Genomic DNA, 20203 nt, shown 5'->3' with positions numbered 1-20203 from the left:
ATGTCCTAGAACATCAGAAAATGAAAAGATTTTAAATTCATTTTGATTTCGAGTATCTTTATATTTGAAATCATGTCATCCTTCTGTTCAAAATCCTGCCAGGCTCCTCATTTCCCCCAGAGTAAAAGCCAGGGCTCTAGATAGTGGCCAAGCCCCTTCCTCTCTCCAGTGCCATTTGCTGTGAGTCTCCCATCCTCAACTGGCCCCGGCCACTGGCACCCCCCTCTGCTTCTGGAACACACCAGGCGCGCACACCTGGTGTTCGGGCCAGGTTCTGACAACTACCTCCTCCCCGAGGTGCACATTCACCTTCTCACGCCTTTACCATCTTCAACTATTGCCTCACGCGTCACTTTCTCAGTGAGACCCACCCTGTCATTTAAAATGGCAACTCCCCCTCACCGTGCTGCCGCCTCCCCGGTGTCCACCCTTCGCGCCCTCCTTTTCCCTCTCCAGCTCTCACCACCTCGTAATGAGCTGTGGGTTGTGGCCCCACTACTGTGTCAGTGCCACTCAGACGGGAACCTTTATCTGTCTTTCTCAGTGATGGATCCCAAACATCTGGAAAAGTGGTGGCCCACAGTAGGCCTCAAAAAATATTTGTTGAATGAATGAAATATATCGCACAGAACGTTCTGTCTTTTGAGTTACAAAGATGCTGAATCATGAAATACAGAATTCTTAGAACTTTGGAGGTGTTTAGATGGTGTTCCCCCATCACTTTCTCTGGGTACTTTTCCGTTCTGTTGAATTTCATGTTCATTTCAGGTGTTTTCATGGCATTCTGTTCTTCTCTCTGATAAAGTAAAAACAGACATAATAAATTGAGAGTTTCACTTCCAGTGAATGATCACGTTTGTGCACTGGTTTTAAAATTTTGTAAGTAGCTTCTGTGAATCAAACATTGGCAGGTCTACTATGGACTTCCAACCCTATTGCTGGACATCAGTGGGAGAGGGAGGTGGCATGCCGATTTTCACTACTAATAAACTAACGTACGCCATACATAACGTTGGGGGTAGAGGACAGAGCATCAGGAATGCCTTTATCTCGTGTGTACACACACGGAATCAACCCCATTTAAGATGACACTCTCACGTGTATTCCTAAGAGTCTTTACTTCATTCCTAATATATCACAGTAATTATGGGAAGAGAAAAATAAGGAAAAAGCTTCCCACCTCCCGCTTTCCTTTTCCAGAACTCCAATTATGCAAAATAGAGAACTTTATAAGTAAGACAGAGAAAGAAGTATCATAGGATACTGCTTATATGTGGAATCAAAAAAAAATGGTACGAATGAGCTTATTTACAAAACAGAAATAGGGTCACAGATGTAGAAAACAAACTGTGGTTATCGGGGGGGAAGGGAGGAGGGATAAATTGGGAGATTGGGATTGACATATACACACTACTATATATAAAATAGATAACTAATAAGGACCTGCTGTAGAGCACAGGGAGCTCTACTCAGTACTCTGTAATGACCTGTATGGGAAAAGAATCTAAAAAAGAGTGGATATATGTGTATGTATAACTGACTCACTTTGCTGTGCAGCGGAAACTAACAACATTTTAAATCAACTAGACTCCAATAAAAATTAAAAAAAAAAAAAGTTGGAGAAGCACAGGCCTAAAAAATAAAAGAGAGAGAGAGAGAGAACTTTAAATTCTCCAGAGCGTAAGGATGACGCCAAGAGGAGAGCCTGCCTTTGAACTGCAGGGGCGCTGTGACCTCTAACACGGGATGCTCTGGGCCTCCGGCCCAGGGGTTATTTGCGGAGCATGATGTGGCACTGGAGGAACGTTGCTGTAGTACTTGTGCGAAGTCTACTTTGTAAGTGTTGACCTTTGCGTTCTTTTGCCTTTTCCGGTCCGGTGGCAGACACGGGGCTCGGTGACTCCGTGTGCTCCAGCCCAAGCATCTCCAGCACCACCAGCCCCAAGCTCGACCCGCCCCCCTCCCCTCACGCCAACAGAAAGAAGCATCGGAGGAAGAAAAGTACCAGCAACTTCAAAGCCGATGGCCTCTCAGGCACTGCTGACGGTAAGGCCTCCCGGGACCTCAGGGCCAGAGTCCGCGTTCCTGAAAATCGATTTTTACTTTTCTCATTTGTGGAATCATTGATCCTCAGAACCACACATGCACAATAACGCAGGTCAGTGCGTGTGCTTTTTGCTAACGAGGCGGTGCTAGGGGACCCTCTCTTCACTCACTGATTCTCGAGACTGTTCAACCACAGCAGCTGTCTTACCTCCTGGCGGTTGTGGCCTGGTCGATGGTGCCGCTGGTGTCCCCTTCGTGACATCTGGTCAAGTTGTTTGGTCTTCCCCGACCCCGGCAACCTGGGGTCGAGGTGTCTGCTCCAGCCGAGCTGTGCCATGTTGTCTTCCTCCAAAAAAGATCGGCGCCTCCTAATTTAGGAATCTTCCCTGACACCGGTAGACTTAACTCTAGTGCGACAGCGACTCCGATGCTGACTTTCAGCGACGTGTGATGATAAACGCCCCTTCTGTTAGCGTCCGTCACTCTTTTTGTTTTGTGAGCTGCATTAGTATTCCCGCTGACACAGTTTGTCTTGCTTCTCCTTTGACTTGTTGAAGTCGGGTTTTATTCTCAGCGATGGCCCGATGTGATCTTTCAGAAGCGGCCCCTTCTGATGGACTTGTGTTCTTTTATTCCATGGATGCAAGTAGAGATACACACGCATGCACACGTACACACACATTGTGGGAGGTGAAATTAATGTAGTTTCAATAAACAAGTTAAACAGATACTTCAAAGGAAAATTAAAATTCCCAAACATGGTTGTATAACATGAATAATCATTGGTGAGACCAATAGTAGTAAAAGAATCTGGTTTCAACAAGGATTCCATATACGCTAGAAATACCCTCATAACTGATACCCTTTTTCTCTATTTCTGCCACACTTTTTCTGAATACTCTTTTGTTCAAACTGTAAGTCTCAGTGTTAAAGAAAGTGCCTGTTCCCTCCTAATATCGAAAGATGAGCCCGCAGACCCACAACGTATGTGTTAGCAGGGAAGGAACGGAGTTTACAGTACACGCTCTGTGTCATTTCCCGTAATCCTGTGAGTTGGTTGGTGGCGTTTTCATTTGTAACGAGGAGACTGGGGTTCAGAGTGTCAGGGAGCTTGCTGGGGCTCCCACGGTGGCAGGGAGGAGTCTGAAAGCCCTTCTTCACCACACTTCTTACCATTTTGCTTCCCATAGCTCCCTGCTAACAAGTTTAGCCAATAAAAACCCATTCTCTCCTGTTACGATAAATGAGGATGATTCTATTGTATCAGCAGTGGTGAAAAATAATGATTATGGATCAAAGCACCCACCCAGACACCACTGACCTTCCCCTTTGGAAAAGAAATCGGCCACAGATGCCGAGCATTGATGAGACACCTTCCAACAACTTCAGCAAAAAGCCCCCAGCCATGCACAGATGGCCACACCCCACCAACAAAAGGACTGAGGTAAAGCCAGGAAGATGCATGGCCTCTCAGCAGGGTGGGGAACCTGTGCCCCACATACCCAGGGGAAGAGTAAGATTTGCTCTATGGAAAGGCCTCATGCCCATTTCATGGATAAATATTGTACCGTGTCTGTCATGTGTTTCCAACCAATGACGTTTTTCAAAAGTGTCTGCCACTTGGTAGAAACTGGGGATCAAGTCCACCCTTCACTACATTACACACATTTTACACATTCTAATCATCCCACCCACCTACTGACATAGTGAAAGCTGTGTGAGTAAGATACAGACTGAAAGTAAATCAGTAGTGGTTGGGTGTTTAATCGGGCTGCGGGTTCAAATCAGCATCCCGGTCATCCAGTGAGTTTGCAGAAAACTTGCCAAGTGACTGTAAGCTTGTCGGATGCCTGAGATGTTTCCATCTTCCACCGCCTGAGTTACTGAGGTTGTACTGTGTGCTCCAAGCAATAGCCTGTGACGAGGCTGAGTCATATCCTCAACCCCAAACCAACCAGAGACCCTTTCATTAAAGGGCCTTACTGCTGAGGCAGTGATGCAGACAGAAAGACAGACTCCCGGCCACCAAAGAAACACCCAATTTAGAAACCACAACAGCATCTCAGGCATGAACGATGAGTGGTGGTTGTGTGTGTTCAGAAGTTCAACACTAATGATTAGAGAGGAAGCCGGGCCTCACTTTGTAGTTCAGAGGACTGTCTCTGTGATGCCACAGTGTGACGTCTTTCCAACAGAAAATAAGACAAGTTCTCGGTAAAAAGAGAACGTATCATTTTTCCCGAGGAAAGGTTACCTGCCGACCTATAAATGAGTCGTTTTTCGGAGACAGGCTGTATTGATTGTATCCAAGACACACTGTTTTTCTTTTCTTCACATTTTCGCATCCCTGAAGTCAGAAGGCATCGTTCAATTGAGATCATTTTCGATTCAATGATATACAATGTTTTTTAGTACTCTTAGCAACTCTTATTAATCAAAGTGTATTGTGGGAACCATCAACACTAAGCCTTCTCTTCTTGAAATGAAAGCTAGTTGTATATTTTTAGAGGGCTGTTTCATTTTGATGGTAAAAAAATATTTCTCTTTCCTGCAAAGCACTATGACTTGTTATTACCAGTATATTCTCTTTTGTTTGACCTCGTGCTGGAAAGTCGCAATTGCAGATGCAAAAAGTTCTCTAGATGGTGTCCATAAAGTAGGTGGATTGTGTAGTTTTTGACATACCCCATTGGAACAGATGACTAGACTCAAATCTCTTTAGAGTATAAGAAAAATAAAATTCAGCTATTTCAGTCAGGGTCCCGGGAAAAACATGGCACCCTCAACTGGGTCGTTGATAGGAATTTTCCACAGGGACTATCTACAGAGGTGTGGGCAGGGTGTGGGAAGAGCTATAGGGATGGTGCAGACTCCCAGTGGGGTGATGGGGAAAGGAGGGGCCGGTTATGAGGACCCAGAGAGGGCGGTGTCTGGGGGAGGTCTCCATCAGGAGCTGTGTCCTTCAACAGAGGGACATGTGCCACCCCAGTGACCCAAAGGGTGAGGGGGCACAGGGGAGGAGCCTAACCTCACTCTCCTCCCTGCCTCTGGTCTCATGCCACCACCTCCTTGACCAGACCCAACCAGAAGCCAAAGGGTGTGAGAACTACTGCTGCCGCCACCCAGGCCTGCCTCTGAGGGCGTTGGAGGGCAGGTGGAGGTGAGCCAGCGGAAGCCATGTGCTGCCCACACCTTTCACGGTGCCTCTTACAAGCCCCTGGGCACGTCTGTCCGCTGATCTTTCATCAGCACGGTAGACCAGAAGCCTCTGTCCACCGTGGCCCCCGAGGGCCTGGCCTGAACCCCACCGAGGGAGGGGTCAGAGCTCCCCAGATGCACTTCTGAGCCGTCGCCCAGCCAAGTCCGAAAGGGAGCCCCCACGCCCTTCCCAGTCTCTTAGCTGAGCACAGAGGTTCTAGCGCTGGATATTCCTTACCTTTGTGGCATCTTTGTTCAGAAAGTAAAGGCTAAAGTGTATCATCAGTATTTATGCTGCCTGAAAAGCCAGAAACTCTCTGTCCACCTGGGGATCCTTGGTGCTCCTGATGGAAATAAGGATCTTCCTTCCATGAATTTCTCACTGCCCTGGCCCTCATCGGACTCGATTTTAGTAGTTCTTTTCTGCAGAAAAACAGTAGTTCTACACAGAATGGGAGAAAATGCTGTCACCTTGGGACTTCCCTGGTGGCGCAGAGGTTAAGAATCCACCTGCCAATGCAAGGGACACAGGTTGATCCCTGGTCCGGGAAGATCCCACATGCGGCGGAGCAACTAAGCCTGTATGCTACAACTACCGAGCCAGTGCTATAGAGCCTGCGAGCCACAACTACTGAAGCCCGCGCGCCTAGAGCCCGTGCTCCACAACAAGAGAAGCCACCGCAATGAGAAGCCCGTGCACAACAAGGAGTAGCCTCCACAACTAGAGAAAGCCCGCGCGCAGCAACAAAGACCCAATGCAGCCAAAAATAAATGAAAAAATAAATAAAATAAATTTTTTAAAAAAGAAAATGCTATCACCTAAATTAAGAACGATCATTTTCTTATACTTACAATTTAAAATGAATGGACAAAAGACCTGTATGCAGAAAACTATGACACTGATGAAAGAAATTAAAGATGATACAAATACGTGGAGAAATATACCATGTTCTTGGATTGGAAGAATCAATATTGTGAAAATGACTCTACTACCCAAAGCAATCTACAGATTCAATGCAATCCCTATCAAATTACCAATGACATTTTTTATGGAACTAGAACGAAAAATCTTAAAATTTGTATGGAGACACAAAAGACCCCAAATAGCCAAAGCAGTCTTGAGGGAAAAAAACAGAGCTGGAGGAATCAGACTCCCTGTCTTCAGACTATACTACAAAGTTACAGTAATCAAGACAATATGGTACTGGCACAGAAACATAGATCAATGGAACAAGGTAGAAAGCCCAGAGATAAACCCACACACTTATGGTCAACTAATCTATGACAGAGGAGGCAAGGATATACAATGGAGAAAAGACAGTCTCTTCAGTAAGTGGTGCTGGGAAAACTGGACAGCTACATGTAAAAGCATGAAATTAGAACACTCCCTAATACCATACACAAAAATAAACTCAAAATAGATTAGAGACCTCAATGTAAGACCAGACACTATAAAACTCTTAGAGGAAAACATAGGAAGAACACTCTTTGACATAAATCACAGCAAGATCTTTTTTGATCCACCTCCTAGAGTAATGGAAATAAAAACAAAAATAAACAAATGGGACCTAATGAAACTTCAAAGCTTTTGCACAGCAAAGGAAGCCATAAACAAGACGAAAAGACAACCCTCAGAATGGGAGAAAATATTTGCAAACGAATCAACGGACAAAGGATTAATCTCCAAAATGTATAAACAGCTCATGCAGCTCAATATTAAAAAAACAAACAACCCAATCCAAAAATGGGCAGAAGACCTAAATAGACATTTCTCCATAGAAGACATACAGATGGCCAAGAAGCACATGAAAAGCTGCTCAACATCACTAATTATTAGAGAAATGCAAATCAAAACTACAATGAGGTATCACCTCACACCAGTCAGAATGGGCATCATCAGAAAATCTACAAACGACGAATGCTGGAGAGGGTGTGGAGAAAAGGGAACCCTCTTGCACTGTTGGTGGGAATGTAAATTGATACAGCCACTATGGAGAACAGTATGGAGGTTCCTTAAAAATCTAAAAATAGAATTACTATATGACCCAGCAATCCCACTACTGGGCATATACCCAGAGAAAACCATAATTCAAAAAGACACATGCACCCCAGTGTTCATTGCAGCACTATTTACAATAGCCAGGTCATGGAAGCAACCTAAATGCCCATCGACAGACGAATGGATAAAAAAGATGTGGTACATATATACAATGGAATATTACTCAGCCATAAAAGGGAATGAAATTGGGTCATTTGTTGAGACATGGATGGATCTAGAGACTGTCATACAGAGTGAAGTAAGTCAGAAAGAGAAAAACGAATATCCTATATTAACGTATGTATGTGGAACCTAGAAAAATGGTACAAATGAACCGGTTTGCAGGGCAGAAACTGAGACACAGATGTAGAGAACAAACGTATGGACACCAAGGGGGGAAAGCCACAGGGCGGGGGTGGGGGGGGCGGTGTGGTGGTGGTGGGATGAATTGGGAGATTGGGATTGACATGTATACACTGATGGGTATAAAATGGATGACTAATAAGAACCTGTTATATAAAAAAATAAATAAAATTTAAAAATTTAAATAAAATGAATGGAATGAGTCTGGTGAATTATCGGAGTAGAATCTATGACTGAAGAATTCCTTTATGAGTATTTTGAGTTCCAGCATGGTCACTGGGCTCACATATAATTATTACTCTCATTAAAAGAGTCAGTATTGTAAAGTATTCCAGCCCCTTCCTTAGGTAAGTGTGGAAGAATGGAGAGGTACAAGCTAGTGTGGGTGACGTATGTCATTTAAAGCAGAAGTGCCTCAGACAGGTGGGTGTGTGCCTAGGTGTTCCCAGGACTGAGACCTGGGCAGGTGAAGGGCTGCCATGCTAACTGCTGGAGGATCCTCTGTACTTCTCCAGCACATTCCGCATCACCGGGCATCTGGCCCCCTATCTACCTACTTGGAGGCTCCCCCAGGTTTAGATCTGTTCTTTCCATACATACTGTCTCTAAAAATATGTGAGAGTTTTTCAAATTCTGTGGCCCTGTTTGTAATGATATGCACCTTTGTGATGTTTTTCTCTGGGAAAACGACTGTTCGTTAAGAACGTCAGAAATAGGGACTTCACCGTTGAGTTTAACTTTGAGGTAAGCTTCTTGGAAATCAGCACCCTCCAGCCTTACCATTAAAAATGTGAAGGTGGTATTATTAACCTTTTTCAACAAAACTTCTGAATCCCGAATACTAGTTGTATTCTTATTTAATAGACCATTGGGAACAACAGATGTTAAAATATCAGTGACAGTCTTGATTTTAAATTGGATTTGATTTGCTCAGGATTATTAGTTATATTTAAGAAAATGGGTATGTTCAGATCTGGATGCTGATCTCAGTGATGATCGTAGATCAACAGAAGCCAGTCCACGTGTCGGTAAGCAAGATGGTGACACAGCACAAGAGGCATGGGGGCATCCTAATTGTGTTCAAACCATGGAAAGAGAGTCCCGAATCATCCTGGGTGGCCCTGATGGGTTTCATTGGGACCAATGGGTGGAAGTTTCAAGGAGGTGGATTTTGGTTCAGATACTAAAAGGAAAACTTTGTAAGAGCCAGGGCTGTCCTGAGAGGCAAGGTTCCTGGTCTCCTGTAGCAAGTCCAGCACTGGTTGGGCCACTGTAGCGGAATCCGGGTTCTAGAAGGATGCTAGCCCCAGGGGCCCTGGGTTCATGGCCAGAACCAAGTTGAAGGGTGTGTGCCTGGAAAGCTCTTGGGTAGTGGGGATTTTGCAGATCTCTAATGACTTGCTGTCTTTTGGCATTGCCTTTGAATCACCCTCCTTTCTGGGTACCTTCTTATCCAGGGTTCAGGAGTGAGGTTATTGCGGCTGAAATGTACCCGTGGTCTCTGCGGTCCCAGTTCTGTGGTTCCCCAATCTGGTGGTTCTCGTTAGTTTTATAACATTCATGCAAGTTTGCATCCAGTGTTAATTTTCCTGTTTCCCCAGTGAAAAGGCAGAAGTAGAGAGAGGTTAAGTGGCTTTCTTGTCCAGGGTCAGGTTGCTGGTAGGTGACAGAACTGTCTCTTGATTCTCTGCCTCAAACTCTTTCCACCAGGCAAAAAGCAAGTCTTTGAGGTGTGTGGAGCGGCTTTTGAATCTAGGAGTGGGGCAGGCAGAGTGGCTTCCTTGATATTTCTCAGATTCCATGTAAAGACACTGACTTTTATACAGACCATCACATCTAGAAGTTGTGTAGCAAAGATCTTTCTTTAAAAATGCAGGGCCAGTCTGGATTTACCCAATCTGATTATACAGGAGGGTATGCAGAAATCCTGTTGTTGGTGGTGGTGGGGTTTTTTTGTTTCTTTTTTGTGAGGTTTTTTGTTTTTTGGTTTTTTGGTTTTTTTGGTCCCCTTGGGTTCATGGTGCTTTTTACTAAAGGTCAGAAGGAAATTTATTTTATCCTTCTCATCTCCACGCCCTGGTTGTTCATTCTGGGTCTTTATAGACTCATTGTATGGTTGATCCTGGATAGATATTGAAATACTATCCTGTAGAGAAAAAGTCACAACTGGCCTCTGTCCATTACAGTAGAAAAATTGCCCATCACAGCTGTACCCACTAAGCCATCAGAGATGAGGTCTCCAAAATGTTTACAAATTACATTAACTTCAAGTTGCAGAGGCCAGACAGGACTTAGTTTTCCTTCATTCTTTCAGAGAAGAACCTGACATTGTGAATCATTTTATTCTTTCATCAAATATTAAGCAACAAGCACAGAGGAAGCACTGTGTGTTTGGCTCCATGGGAGACGAGAGAATTAAAACTCAGTTTCTCTCTCACCCCAAGGCATTCATAGCCTTAATATGGGAAGAAGACTTGCACCAGAGACTGTACCTAGGATTTCAGGCAGAATATTTAAGAGAGGCATGGGTGGTCCAGAAGAAAGACAGCACAGCATTGAGTTGTAAAGGTTGGGGGAAGCTAACATGTTGCAGAACTTCATTGTAGATTCTGCAGGTTTAATAGATAATGGTTATCTTATTTAATAAAATGCCACAAAAAGCATCACTCTTTCATTAAATGTCTTCTATTTACAACAACCTGAAACACCAGTGGTAGTGATTGAATTAGTCACAAAACAAAGTTTTGTTTTCACTTAGATGCTAAGAAAACAGATGTTGCTGTAATTGATCAGTTACCTTTTATCTTCTGAAAAAATTTTTATTAATTAGTTGATATTTTGGAAGACTTTGGAGAGGAAATGAAGAATGATTACGCAGGAGCATTGTACAACATTTTCCCTGCATACTCATTTTTTTATATATACATAAATTTATTTATTTTTGGCTGTGTTGGGTCTTCGTTGCTGCACGTCGGCTTTCTCTAATTGCAGCGAGCGGGGGCTACTCTTCTTGTGGTTCGCGAGCTTCTCATTGTGGTGGCTTCTCTTGTTGCAGAGCACGGGCTCTAGGCGCGCGGGCTTCAGTAGTTGCAGCATGCGGGCTCAGTAGTTGTGGCTCGTGGGCTCTGGAGCACAGGCTCAGTAGTTGTGGCGCACGGGCTTAGTTGCTCCACGGCATGTGGGATCTTCCCGGACCAGGGCTCGAACCCGTGTCCCCTGCATTGGCAGGTGGATTCTCAACCACTGTGCCACCAGGGAAGCGCCCTGCGTACTCATTTTTACAAGAAGGCCGTCCACAGGTGTATCACAGCTCGGGTTCATCGTGACCATTGGGTCATGTGGAGGGTTGGGCAGTTTGGGGCATCAGTGGTAATTTGGGGATTTTGCACAGCACGATTAGGAGAGCAGTTTTGTGGTTTAAGTGTCTTATCACCAGGATGTTCTCACCCTTCCTCTCTCCTTGGGCACAGTTAACATGCTGGTTACTCCATGTTAGATGCGATGGTGCACACATGACTGGCAAGAAACCCATGATGGCCAAGGAGCTACCACCATGGCTTGCTTCTTGTCCACAGGGGCTTTCTCGTGTGATTCGTGTGATTTTGTATTATTTGGAGGTGTCTAGAGGGGAAAGCTAGGGGAGATTATGAAAGCTGTCCAGTGTGACTCTTGTGGGTCACTCTTGGCTCTCCTATTTGTGACCATTTCAGCAGCACTCCTCATCTACCCCTTGTTACAAGTTTGGCAGCTCCCTTCAGTGAAAGGAAAGAAAATCAGAAGTCTCCATCATCCATTCCATCAAAATTCCATAATCAACAGTAATTCCTTCTAACAGGAAGGACTTCTTAATTGAACTTCCTTGTTAGTAAACTAGTTGGTACGTGCCTCTAAATCAGTAAGCTGAGCAGTTCATTAGAGCAAATGGGAAAAACCAAGAACTGGACCATCTTCCTGGATGATATTCCTAAAATGCAGCAACTTTGATGAGGGAGCCAGGTTGGCTGGGTTTCTTCGCCCTTGAGGCGGAAGTGATAGGAGACACTGGATATTCTGATGGACTTGCCTACTTCCCACAAACCAGATCATTTTTCCAAAGAGAGTTCTCAGGTTGTAACTCCAGCTTCCACAAGAATGAACTTGCTAAAATTGAGTAGACCTGGGTTTACTCTAGACATTGACATCCTAGACGGGGCACAGTTGACTCAAAAGCCATCCTGCAGGGTACAGTCCTTCTGACACAAACACACACAAGCTGTCAGTGCTCACAGATCCTTTGTGGAAGTCTGTGGGTCGGAAATAAACAAAGATGAGTTGATCACAGTAGGAGAAGCCAGAACAGAGGATTCCCATCATGATGAGCTGACAACAAGAGAAGGATTTTTTGGTCCTTTTTTTTTTTTTTAAGTACACGCAAACTAAAGAGTTAGATTCAGTTCCATGAAAGTGCATTAATCACCTACTGCAGGCCAAGAGCTATGCCTGGGACTGGATGGAAGAGTGACTGAGGGCCCCTGCCTTCAGCATGCCCACTGTCTGGTGGAGAAAGCAGATCTCTAAGTAAGCTGTGGCCACCAGAGCAGCCTGTGCAGGGAGCCCAAGGGACCTCGACCCAGCACCCTGGGTGTTGGAGGCTCCAGAATGAAATATCTGCTGTTCCAAAAAAGGGAAAAAATATGCAAAGTGAACACACGATAAATCTTGGTATAAGGTGGCTTGGAGCTCCAGGGCCCTGCAGACACTCCTGATGCAACAAGACATACTCAGCCTCCTGCTGTACATAAGAGTGGACTCGCCTTTGAAAGATGCAAACTGCTCTCAAGCTTGCTGTCTACAAGTACAGATCTGCGGCCGACCCCAGTTCCTTTTATTGGCCCTAAACTTAGAGCTGCTTTTTCTGCATGAACGACCCACAGCCTCCAATGTCCGTCAGGAGGACTTAGGACAGGCATTTCTCCCCAGGCATCCTGGGGTTGGAATTCTGCGGGGGGGGGAGACCCCGAGTCAGCCGACTTTTAGGGGATTCCAAGATAATCTCTCAGTCATTTTCTTGATGTTTTCAAAATGGTGGAGCTGTCAGAGTCTTTGGATGTCACTTCATTCCGCTATGAAACTGAGACCCAGGGTGTGATGTGATCTACTCAGACCAAGGTCCAAGAGGGGCCTCAGTGCACAGAGAGCGCTCTCTCTCTCTCTCTCTCTCTGTCTTATAAGGCCACTAACCACATCCCATGGGCCCCACCCTCACGACTTCTTCCAACCCTAATTATCTCCCACAGTCCTCATCTCCAGGTGTCATCACATGGGGATTAGGGCTTCAACAGATGAACTTTGGGAGGACACAAACATTCGGTCCACAAAGCCTTGTAACTTTCTATTCCTATCTGTGGGCTTCATGGACACGGTCACTGCAGATCACGCCTGTTCTGTTCACTGCTCCCTCCCTCCCCGGGGTCTTGCCTCCGTTGTTAGAATAGGTCTTTAAGCATCAAAGAAGGAAGCCAAGATTCAGTGCCTGCTCTTAGACAGGTGTTACCTCATTGCATCCTTCATACAACCCATAGTGTCCGGCAGGGAGGTGGTGTTATCTCTGTTTTCACAATGAGGACAAAGGTTCGGTGACGTTAAGTAATTTGCCAGAGATGGGCAGGTGAGTGCGAACTTGGGGTCTACATCAGGCCTCTAGGACTTGGAAGTCAGTGTGGCTTGCCTTGTACCTGTGCTGTCCACCTGGAAAGGCCTTCAGCGGCTTGGGTGTGAAGAGGAGCCTTTTCTGCAGGTCGTGGTTCAGCCCTGTGTCTCCTGGCACTGCTTTTCCCTATCACAGCTGGTCGGGGGCTGCGTGCCCATCACCCCCCACCATTGCTCTTAAGAACTTGGAAGCAGTGACTCCTTTACTAATTTTGATCTCAGCCTCTTTTCTCAGGACGCTTGTTGTGACATGGCTTCTTTATAAGCAGTATTGCCTTTCTCATTATGTCTGTGTGTGTGTGTGTGTGTTGTACATTCCACGAAGGATGCAGATCACTGCTTCAGCTACTCTGCAGACAATTAGAACATGCAGGGTTAGAGAACAGGCAGGGAACATCACGTAACTTTTTTGAACTTAGGGATGTTTAACTCAGATGCAGTGAGCCCAGCTTTTAAGTTCGTTGTGAGGATGATATCCTTTGTGGGTTTTTGGACAAGGGGAGTGAGCATTTTTCAGGACAGTTGGAGGGAGAAGGGGAGCTCTTGATTAAGCTCTCCCCATCATTCACTGGAATCCTGCTTTGCTGATTTAAGTATGATCAGATGTCTGCCACACCTTGTTGCCGGGTGTGATCACCGCGCTCTCATTTTATTGCGACGTATGATTGACGCTCTAGAGTGGGTGTGGCTGGAGATCAACTTGGTGCGTTTATTTAGGAATCTTTGCTAATGCGGCCCTGCCTTTCAACGCCACCCCTTTCTCGTCTCAGACATATAACAGGCCCCAGGTATTAAACCCAGGGTGTCATCACCAACGAAAGAAGCAGGTACGGTGCAAACTTCAGGCATCGCCACTGAGATACACACACAACCTAACAAGGCTTCTTTTGTACTTGGGACATGGAGAAAATTGGCCATTTGTCTGTGGGGTAATGGGCCTTGCTGCCATATGAAAATCTCTCAAATGGTTAAATCCAATGACATTATCTCAGAGTGCATGAAAGCGACTACCGCACACAGTTTAATTCTATTTAATTTTTTTAAGGGGGAAAAAAAGCAAAGGGAAAATGTTTTAGTTTCTCTTAAGCTGATGTCTCTCTGCTTTTTCTTAAAAGTGCCTTTCTAGTTGCCACACAGCGATGTGATCATTATCCGCCGCCTCGTTGCCTTGCTGCCTCTGCGTGCAGTAAAATACAAAAAAAAAAAGAGAGAGAGAGAGAGACCAGGGGAGCTTGTGAAGTATGACTTCCTATCCCAAGACTCATTGCCTGCGATTCGTACCGCTTGACAGTAATGATCTTATTACAGTACTCTGGACCTTGAAGAGATTTCATGAGGAGAGTGAGAGGACGAGCCTCCATGTAATCAAGTGGTGCTGAATATTCCACGCGTTTTTGATCACACACTGATTGGCCACAGTTCTAGCCCATCTTCTAGTCAATTATGCATGGCCCCTGTGCTCTTCGCCTAGTCAGAAACATAGATGGCTGGTGTCTGGATTTTGGCAGGCAGCCAGGGATTTGAAGCGCCGTGCACACCATCCTCCCAGGATAAGTGCTTTTTAGTGGGAATTGATCACCTTTCTTTGGGTTTTGCCTAATAGCAAAACTGCATTTGGAGAGGGTTTCGGGCGAAAAATGGACGTATTAGCCATTTAGAGCATCCGAACTCCTAGTCAGTTTTTAGGCTTCCCTTGTTTCCGTCTAATTTCTGTTTAATGATAGCATGTTTGAGAATACTGAAGGTATTTCATGGCATTGGCCGCCGAGCGCACGTGTTGAGCATGGAGGACAGATTCAGTTACGGGACCACTGTGTTCAGGTTCCCGGATTCATCCAGGGAGGCTTCGCGCTTTGGGGAGATAAGATCTCTGTCGGTTAGCTTCCTTCTCGGCAAAAAGCGTTAAAAGAGGTAATGAGGGCTTCCCTGGTGGCGCAGTGGTTGGGAGTCCGCCTGCCGATGCAGGGGACACGGGTTCGTGCCCCGGTCCGGGAAGATCCCACATGCCGCGGAGCGGCTGGGCCCGTGAGCCATGGCCGCTGAGCCTGCGTGTCCGGAGCCTGTGCTCCGCAGCGGGAGAGGCCACAACAGTGAGAGGCCCGCATACCGCAAAAAAAAAAAAAAAAGGAGGTAATGAATTCTTCCCTCAGGCGACTGGCTTGTCTTCAGTAATTGTGGGGAGTGCACGTCGACATGGCTGGGTTTTGTGAACTCTGCTGTCTCTGCCCAAAGGGTTGTCACCACGTCGTTTCCCCGGCTGTGTACCTCCCCTTATTGGTCTCGAAGACGAGTGATATTTGAAAGGGTGGGATTTTTTCCTGCCAGCATGATCGCTGACGTTGCCCATTATGAAGCTAACTCAGTCAGGCACATGATAATATGCAGAAAACTGTTGTAAACCAAGATTTTTCTTCCTCATATGTCATACTCTCAATTCAGATTCTTGGTGTGTAGATTGTCTGAGAGTCATCAGCTAGGAAAATGTGAACGTTCTTTCTACTGTTTTGTGTACGAGGTGAGGAACTGGCCACGCCCAAGCAAGCGATCAGTGTGGGATGTTTTCAGAAATCTATCTTGAATCCACCAAGGGTTTGGTGCTCCCTGTGGCCTCAGTCATTGGGGGGACGTAGAGGATGGAACCCTCGCATTGCACACTGGGCACCTCGATAGCCTGATTTGACTCTTCTGAATTGAATAAGTAGGTAGCTTTATTCTTTGACTTGGTTTCCATGTGGATTGCCCTTGCTTTCTGCAGGAGGGAATGATTTTCCACGTCACTTGACTTTCTGCAAAATCGACGTGTACTGTAGGCATGGTTACTAAACAGCCCTAGGAGAACCTACCAGAATCCTTAACTTCATGTTCTGCACGTGTACACACGCACGCACGCACACACAGAGGATTTCTTTGTTCTCGATGTCATGAAAATAAAATATCTTCTATCAAAATTTAGATTTCGTGATGTTTCTTTAAAAGAGAAAATCACAAAGCAGAAAGCCACGGTTGACCATCTATTAGCAACAATCATTGCGCCCAGTTATTGACCCCTTGCTACACATCAGCACTGCGATGAAACGCTCCCTGTGTGTCCTCTCGTGACCCTCACAGGAAACTCCTGCTTGAGTCTCCACAGCGACCACCCCTCCCTTTGAAAGTTCATGTGTGTCTTTTCAGTGGTCTCCCTCACTCCAAATCTTGGCTTATCTAGGACTTTCCCTAAGGATTAAATTTATATAAAACAAAGAATTGTACAATAGGCTGTCAAAAAGGATATTTCTTAATTATAATAAGTTAATATTCAAGCCATTAAAAATTTTTGTCGTTTTACCCCGGCAATGTTTCAGTAGATTGACAAAATGTATTTTTATGGCAGTTGGAAAATATCAAATTCACAATTAGCAAATGGTTCAAGTTTTAAGGTAGGAACTTTAGAAAGCTGGCATGCACTATGACGACCTGATTACAGCCTGGTGTTTTCACCTGAGCAGATGAGTCCAGTGCTCACATTTAAAGAGAGAGAGTCAGTACCTGGAAAATACAGTTTCATCACGAGTGCAGAATACGTGCTGTCATTACCATGTAATTACCCTGAAAAGGCCGATTAATTAAAGAATGTAAACAATTTAAGTTAGCTACTTTCTTGAATCCCTCCACCGCTTCCCCAGTTGTTAGTTTTTGCCTCACTGTGGGATCAGACTCCTGCAGCAGGAGTGAGAAGCGGGGAGGGAGCTCACCTGCCCGCCGTGACCTGATGGAGGGAGAGAACTCACCTGCCCGTGGTCACCTGTTGATGTGCCTGCGTTAAGAGCCACCATGGTGGCGGGTGGCCTGGGACCTTTCCTTGAGCAGCTTGTGAACGGTGAATGAAGCCTGTATCATTGTTGTCTCTCCACCAGCACGGAGACGGGTGTGCGCAGCCTCCCTCCTGTTCTACTCGCCGGGAAGGGATGCAGACACGGTTTGGCCCCGTTTGTCTTTGAACGGCATAGAAACACCCCCATCACGGGCCCTCATGGAGGAGAACAGAGCCACCCCTGCCGGGGCCACCATGTCCTCCAAACCAGGAGTGGTTCCCGAATGTCCGTGGAGGGTCTTTGGTTTTCTTTTGGAGATGAGTATGTTGTTATCATCAGTAACTTGCTACCTTCTATTTCTGATCACAACAAATCAGCTTAGTTCGCCCAGGAGAGCTATGTTTTTCCAAGTTTCTTTGCTTGAAGAATTCTAAGGTAGGATCTGAAAGCCATTAATTTATGGGCCAAGTCTAGATCTTGGTGTCACTTTTTTCTAACCCCTAAAGTCTTTCGAATTACTGCTCCACACAATAAAGGTGGACAAGCCCACTGTGACATGTGAGAGCACATCCCACAGTGCTGGAGTCCGTGCGGACGTGCTGGCCACTGCAGGGCCATCAGGTGGTCTGCACGGAGGAAGCTGGGAAGGGAAGGCCGCCCCGGGAGAGGCTCGGGTCTCCTGGGACGCCGGGGCCGGGTGTGACCCCAGGGGACAGGCAGGTGGGAGCTGAGCAGAGGCTCAGGTGTCGAGGAAGGACCGAGGCTACTGCAGGGAACCCTGGACTGGTATCAGGAGGGGCCGTCGGGCAGAGCTGCTCCAGGACCTTTCCCTGGGACCCATCCTCTGCTTCCAGCCCTTTCTCCAGGGCTGCCCTCCCCTCTCATTTCCCTCATTCTTGCTTCTCTTTCCTCAGTTCACTCTTTCTCTTTCTTTCTCCTTCCTCCATCCAAGAGTTTTCTCGCTTTTTTCTCCCTTCTCTTATTTCCTCTTTTCCCATCCACGCCGTCGTCGTCTTTTTCCTCCCTTACTTTCTTATTCTCTTCCCTTACTTTTTTTTATTTTGGAACTTTTTTGTGGGGGGGGTGGAATATGACATAAAACTTGCCATTTCTGAGCATACAGGTCATTGACATTGATTACATTCCCAAGTTCACATTCACCTGCCACTAGCTATTTGCAAAATCTTGTCATCACCCCACATAGAAACCCCACAACCATTAAGCAATAACTCCCCGTCTCCTCCCGCAGGCCCTGATAACCACTCGTCTGCTTTCTGTCTCTGTGGACTTGCCTGTTCTGGACATTTTTTCATATAAATGGAATCATATGATATTTGTCCTTTTGCATCTCGTTTCTTTCACTTAGCGTCACGGTTTCAAGGTTCATCCATGTTGTAGCCTGTGCCAGCCGTCATTCCTTGGTGCTGCCAAGCAGTACTCCAGTGTGTGGATAGACCACATTTTGTGTGTCCCTTCAGGTACTGATGGACCCCTTTCAGCTGTTGTGTGATGCTGCAGTGAACACGGGCATGCAAATATCTGAGTCTCTTTTCAGGTTTTTTTCTACCTATACCTAGGAGTATGCGTAGCTTTTTGAAGAACTGCCAAGTTTCCTCTTTTCTTACGCTGCTGTCTGACTTCCCTTTCTCCCTCCTCTAAAATACGAAACGGAAGAATCTCCTACAATTGAGTGAATCCACTTTTTGGCTCCCTCTTAATTACAGAAGTCTATGACTTTAATGTATTTTTAAATCATTCCTGTTTTTCTTTTTGAAAAATCCTAAGTACCCTGAGTTAAGACTTCCTTTCATTGGCACGTGAGTGACGTTGGTCCCCTTCCCTGCCCCCGTGGATCAGTCGCAGACTCCCTAAGGTACTCTGGAATTTCCCATCATCCCGTGCTCTTCCCCACTGGGAGCCCGGTCTCTAATCTCGAGGGTCAGTGTTCTCTGGACAGCCCGGCTTCTCTACCGAGCAGCAGTAGTTACGTAGTCAAGGCACACGGGCATCTCTCCCGTTTCAGTTTGCCTGCAGAGGTCAGCTTTTCCATCATCTCTGGGACACTTGCATTTTTTCTATAACTTCCCAGTAATGAGCGGCCCAGTGGGCAAATGGAATCTTAAAGACCAGAGACTATTGTTTCTTTTTCCGCCAACCTCCCTTGGGCCGTGATTAGCTTCTCTGTTTCGCTGCAGAATTAGTGACTTAGCATTCACTTCCCTTCGGTCGCCCCTCATTTCTCTGTGGTCATTGCGTGTTTATTTCCTAGATGGGGTGTCACTGTCACCACTGTGATGCTCACCATTCAGGGCATTTTCCAGCAGACGATTTCAGATACCTGGTACTAATCTCAGTTTTCTTAAGAGCACTTCGGGCTGAGTGGTGATGATTCTCTAGTTCTTGTGCCTTTTTGATTTTATGTTGTTACAAACTTTGGTTTCGGTCTGTTAAGGAAAGCATCAGATCACTTCAAATGCCGTGTTTTCGTGTTTCCCTCGACGGTTGTAGTTTATTGGTTTTTCTGTCCTTCAGAATTTAATCCCCTCAGGCCTCCTCTCCTTTATCCATCAGATAAAGTTGTGAGATTATCATCATTATATTTAGTAGTAAAAACTGGCCTCAAGACTTAGGCAATACCAGATCTTCATAATGTGTTACCTCTAGTAGCCTCCTTTGATCTTGGAATTTAAGGATCTTTAAATCAGATTAATAACAGACACTTACTGGCCATTTGCTACCCAGAGGACACTGTTACATGCTGCTTCTGAGACCCAGAGACCAGCTAGGGGTAGCCCTGCCGACTGAGAGCTTGTGGTCCAGAAGGAGGGGGAATGATGTGTATGCTGTCCTCCCCGAGGCCAGCGTCCCCAGCTCCTTGGCCCCCCGGGGACTTTCTAAGCCTCCGATTTCTGAAACGACATCCCAGCTGCTGTGGCGGGAGGGGGAAGACGAGAAGAGGCGGTGATGACAGCAGGAGGGTCACCGGTAGCTCGGCAGTGACGCATGTAACAGAGAGGTGGGCTGTCGAGGGAGGATGTGCTCGGCTGGGGGAGCGTTGTTCAGGGAAGAAGGCCTG

The 20203-nt window shown here is 46.0% G+C and overlaps 1 protein-coding gene across 11 annotated transcripts in view; it reads left to right on the top strand.

Annotated features, from left to right (window-relative positions):
- Positions 1-20203, top strand: part of AGAP1 (ArfGAP with GTPase domain, ankyrin repeat and PH domain 1) — a 555489-nt gene that overhangs the window by 433193 nt on the left and 102093 nt on the right. For 8 of the 11 annotated variants that reach the window (XM_033859482.2, XM_033859483.2, XM_033859481.2 and 5 more), the window contains one exon: positions 1885-2046. The exons of the other annotated variants lie outside the window; for them this stretch is intronic. In XM_033859482.2, the coding sequence (XP_033715373.1) occupies positions 1885-2046 (162 nt within the window). The remainder of the gene's footprint in view (positions 1-1884; positions 2047-20203) is intronic. 11 annotated transcript variants of the gene reach the window in all.

The sequence above is a fragment of the Tursiops truncatus genome, chromosome 7 (assembly GCF_011762595.2).
Source record: "Tursiops truncatus isolate mTurTru1 chromosome 7, mTurTru1.mat.Y, whole genome shotgun sequence".
In the NCBI taxonomy this organism is placed as follows: Eukaryota; Metazoa; Chordata; class Mammalia; order Artiodactyla; family Delphinidae; genus Tursiops; species Tursiops truncatus.
Note: the sequence above shows the minus strand (reverse complement) of the source record. Positions and strands in the feature narration are given on the sequence as shown.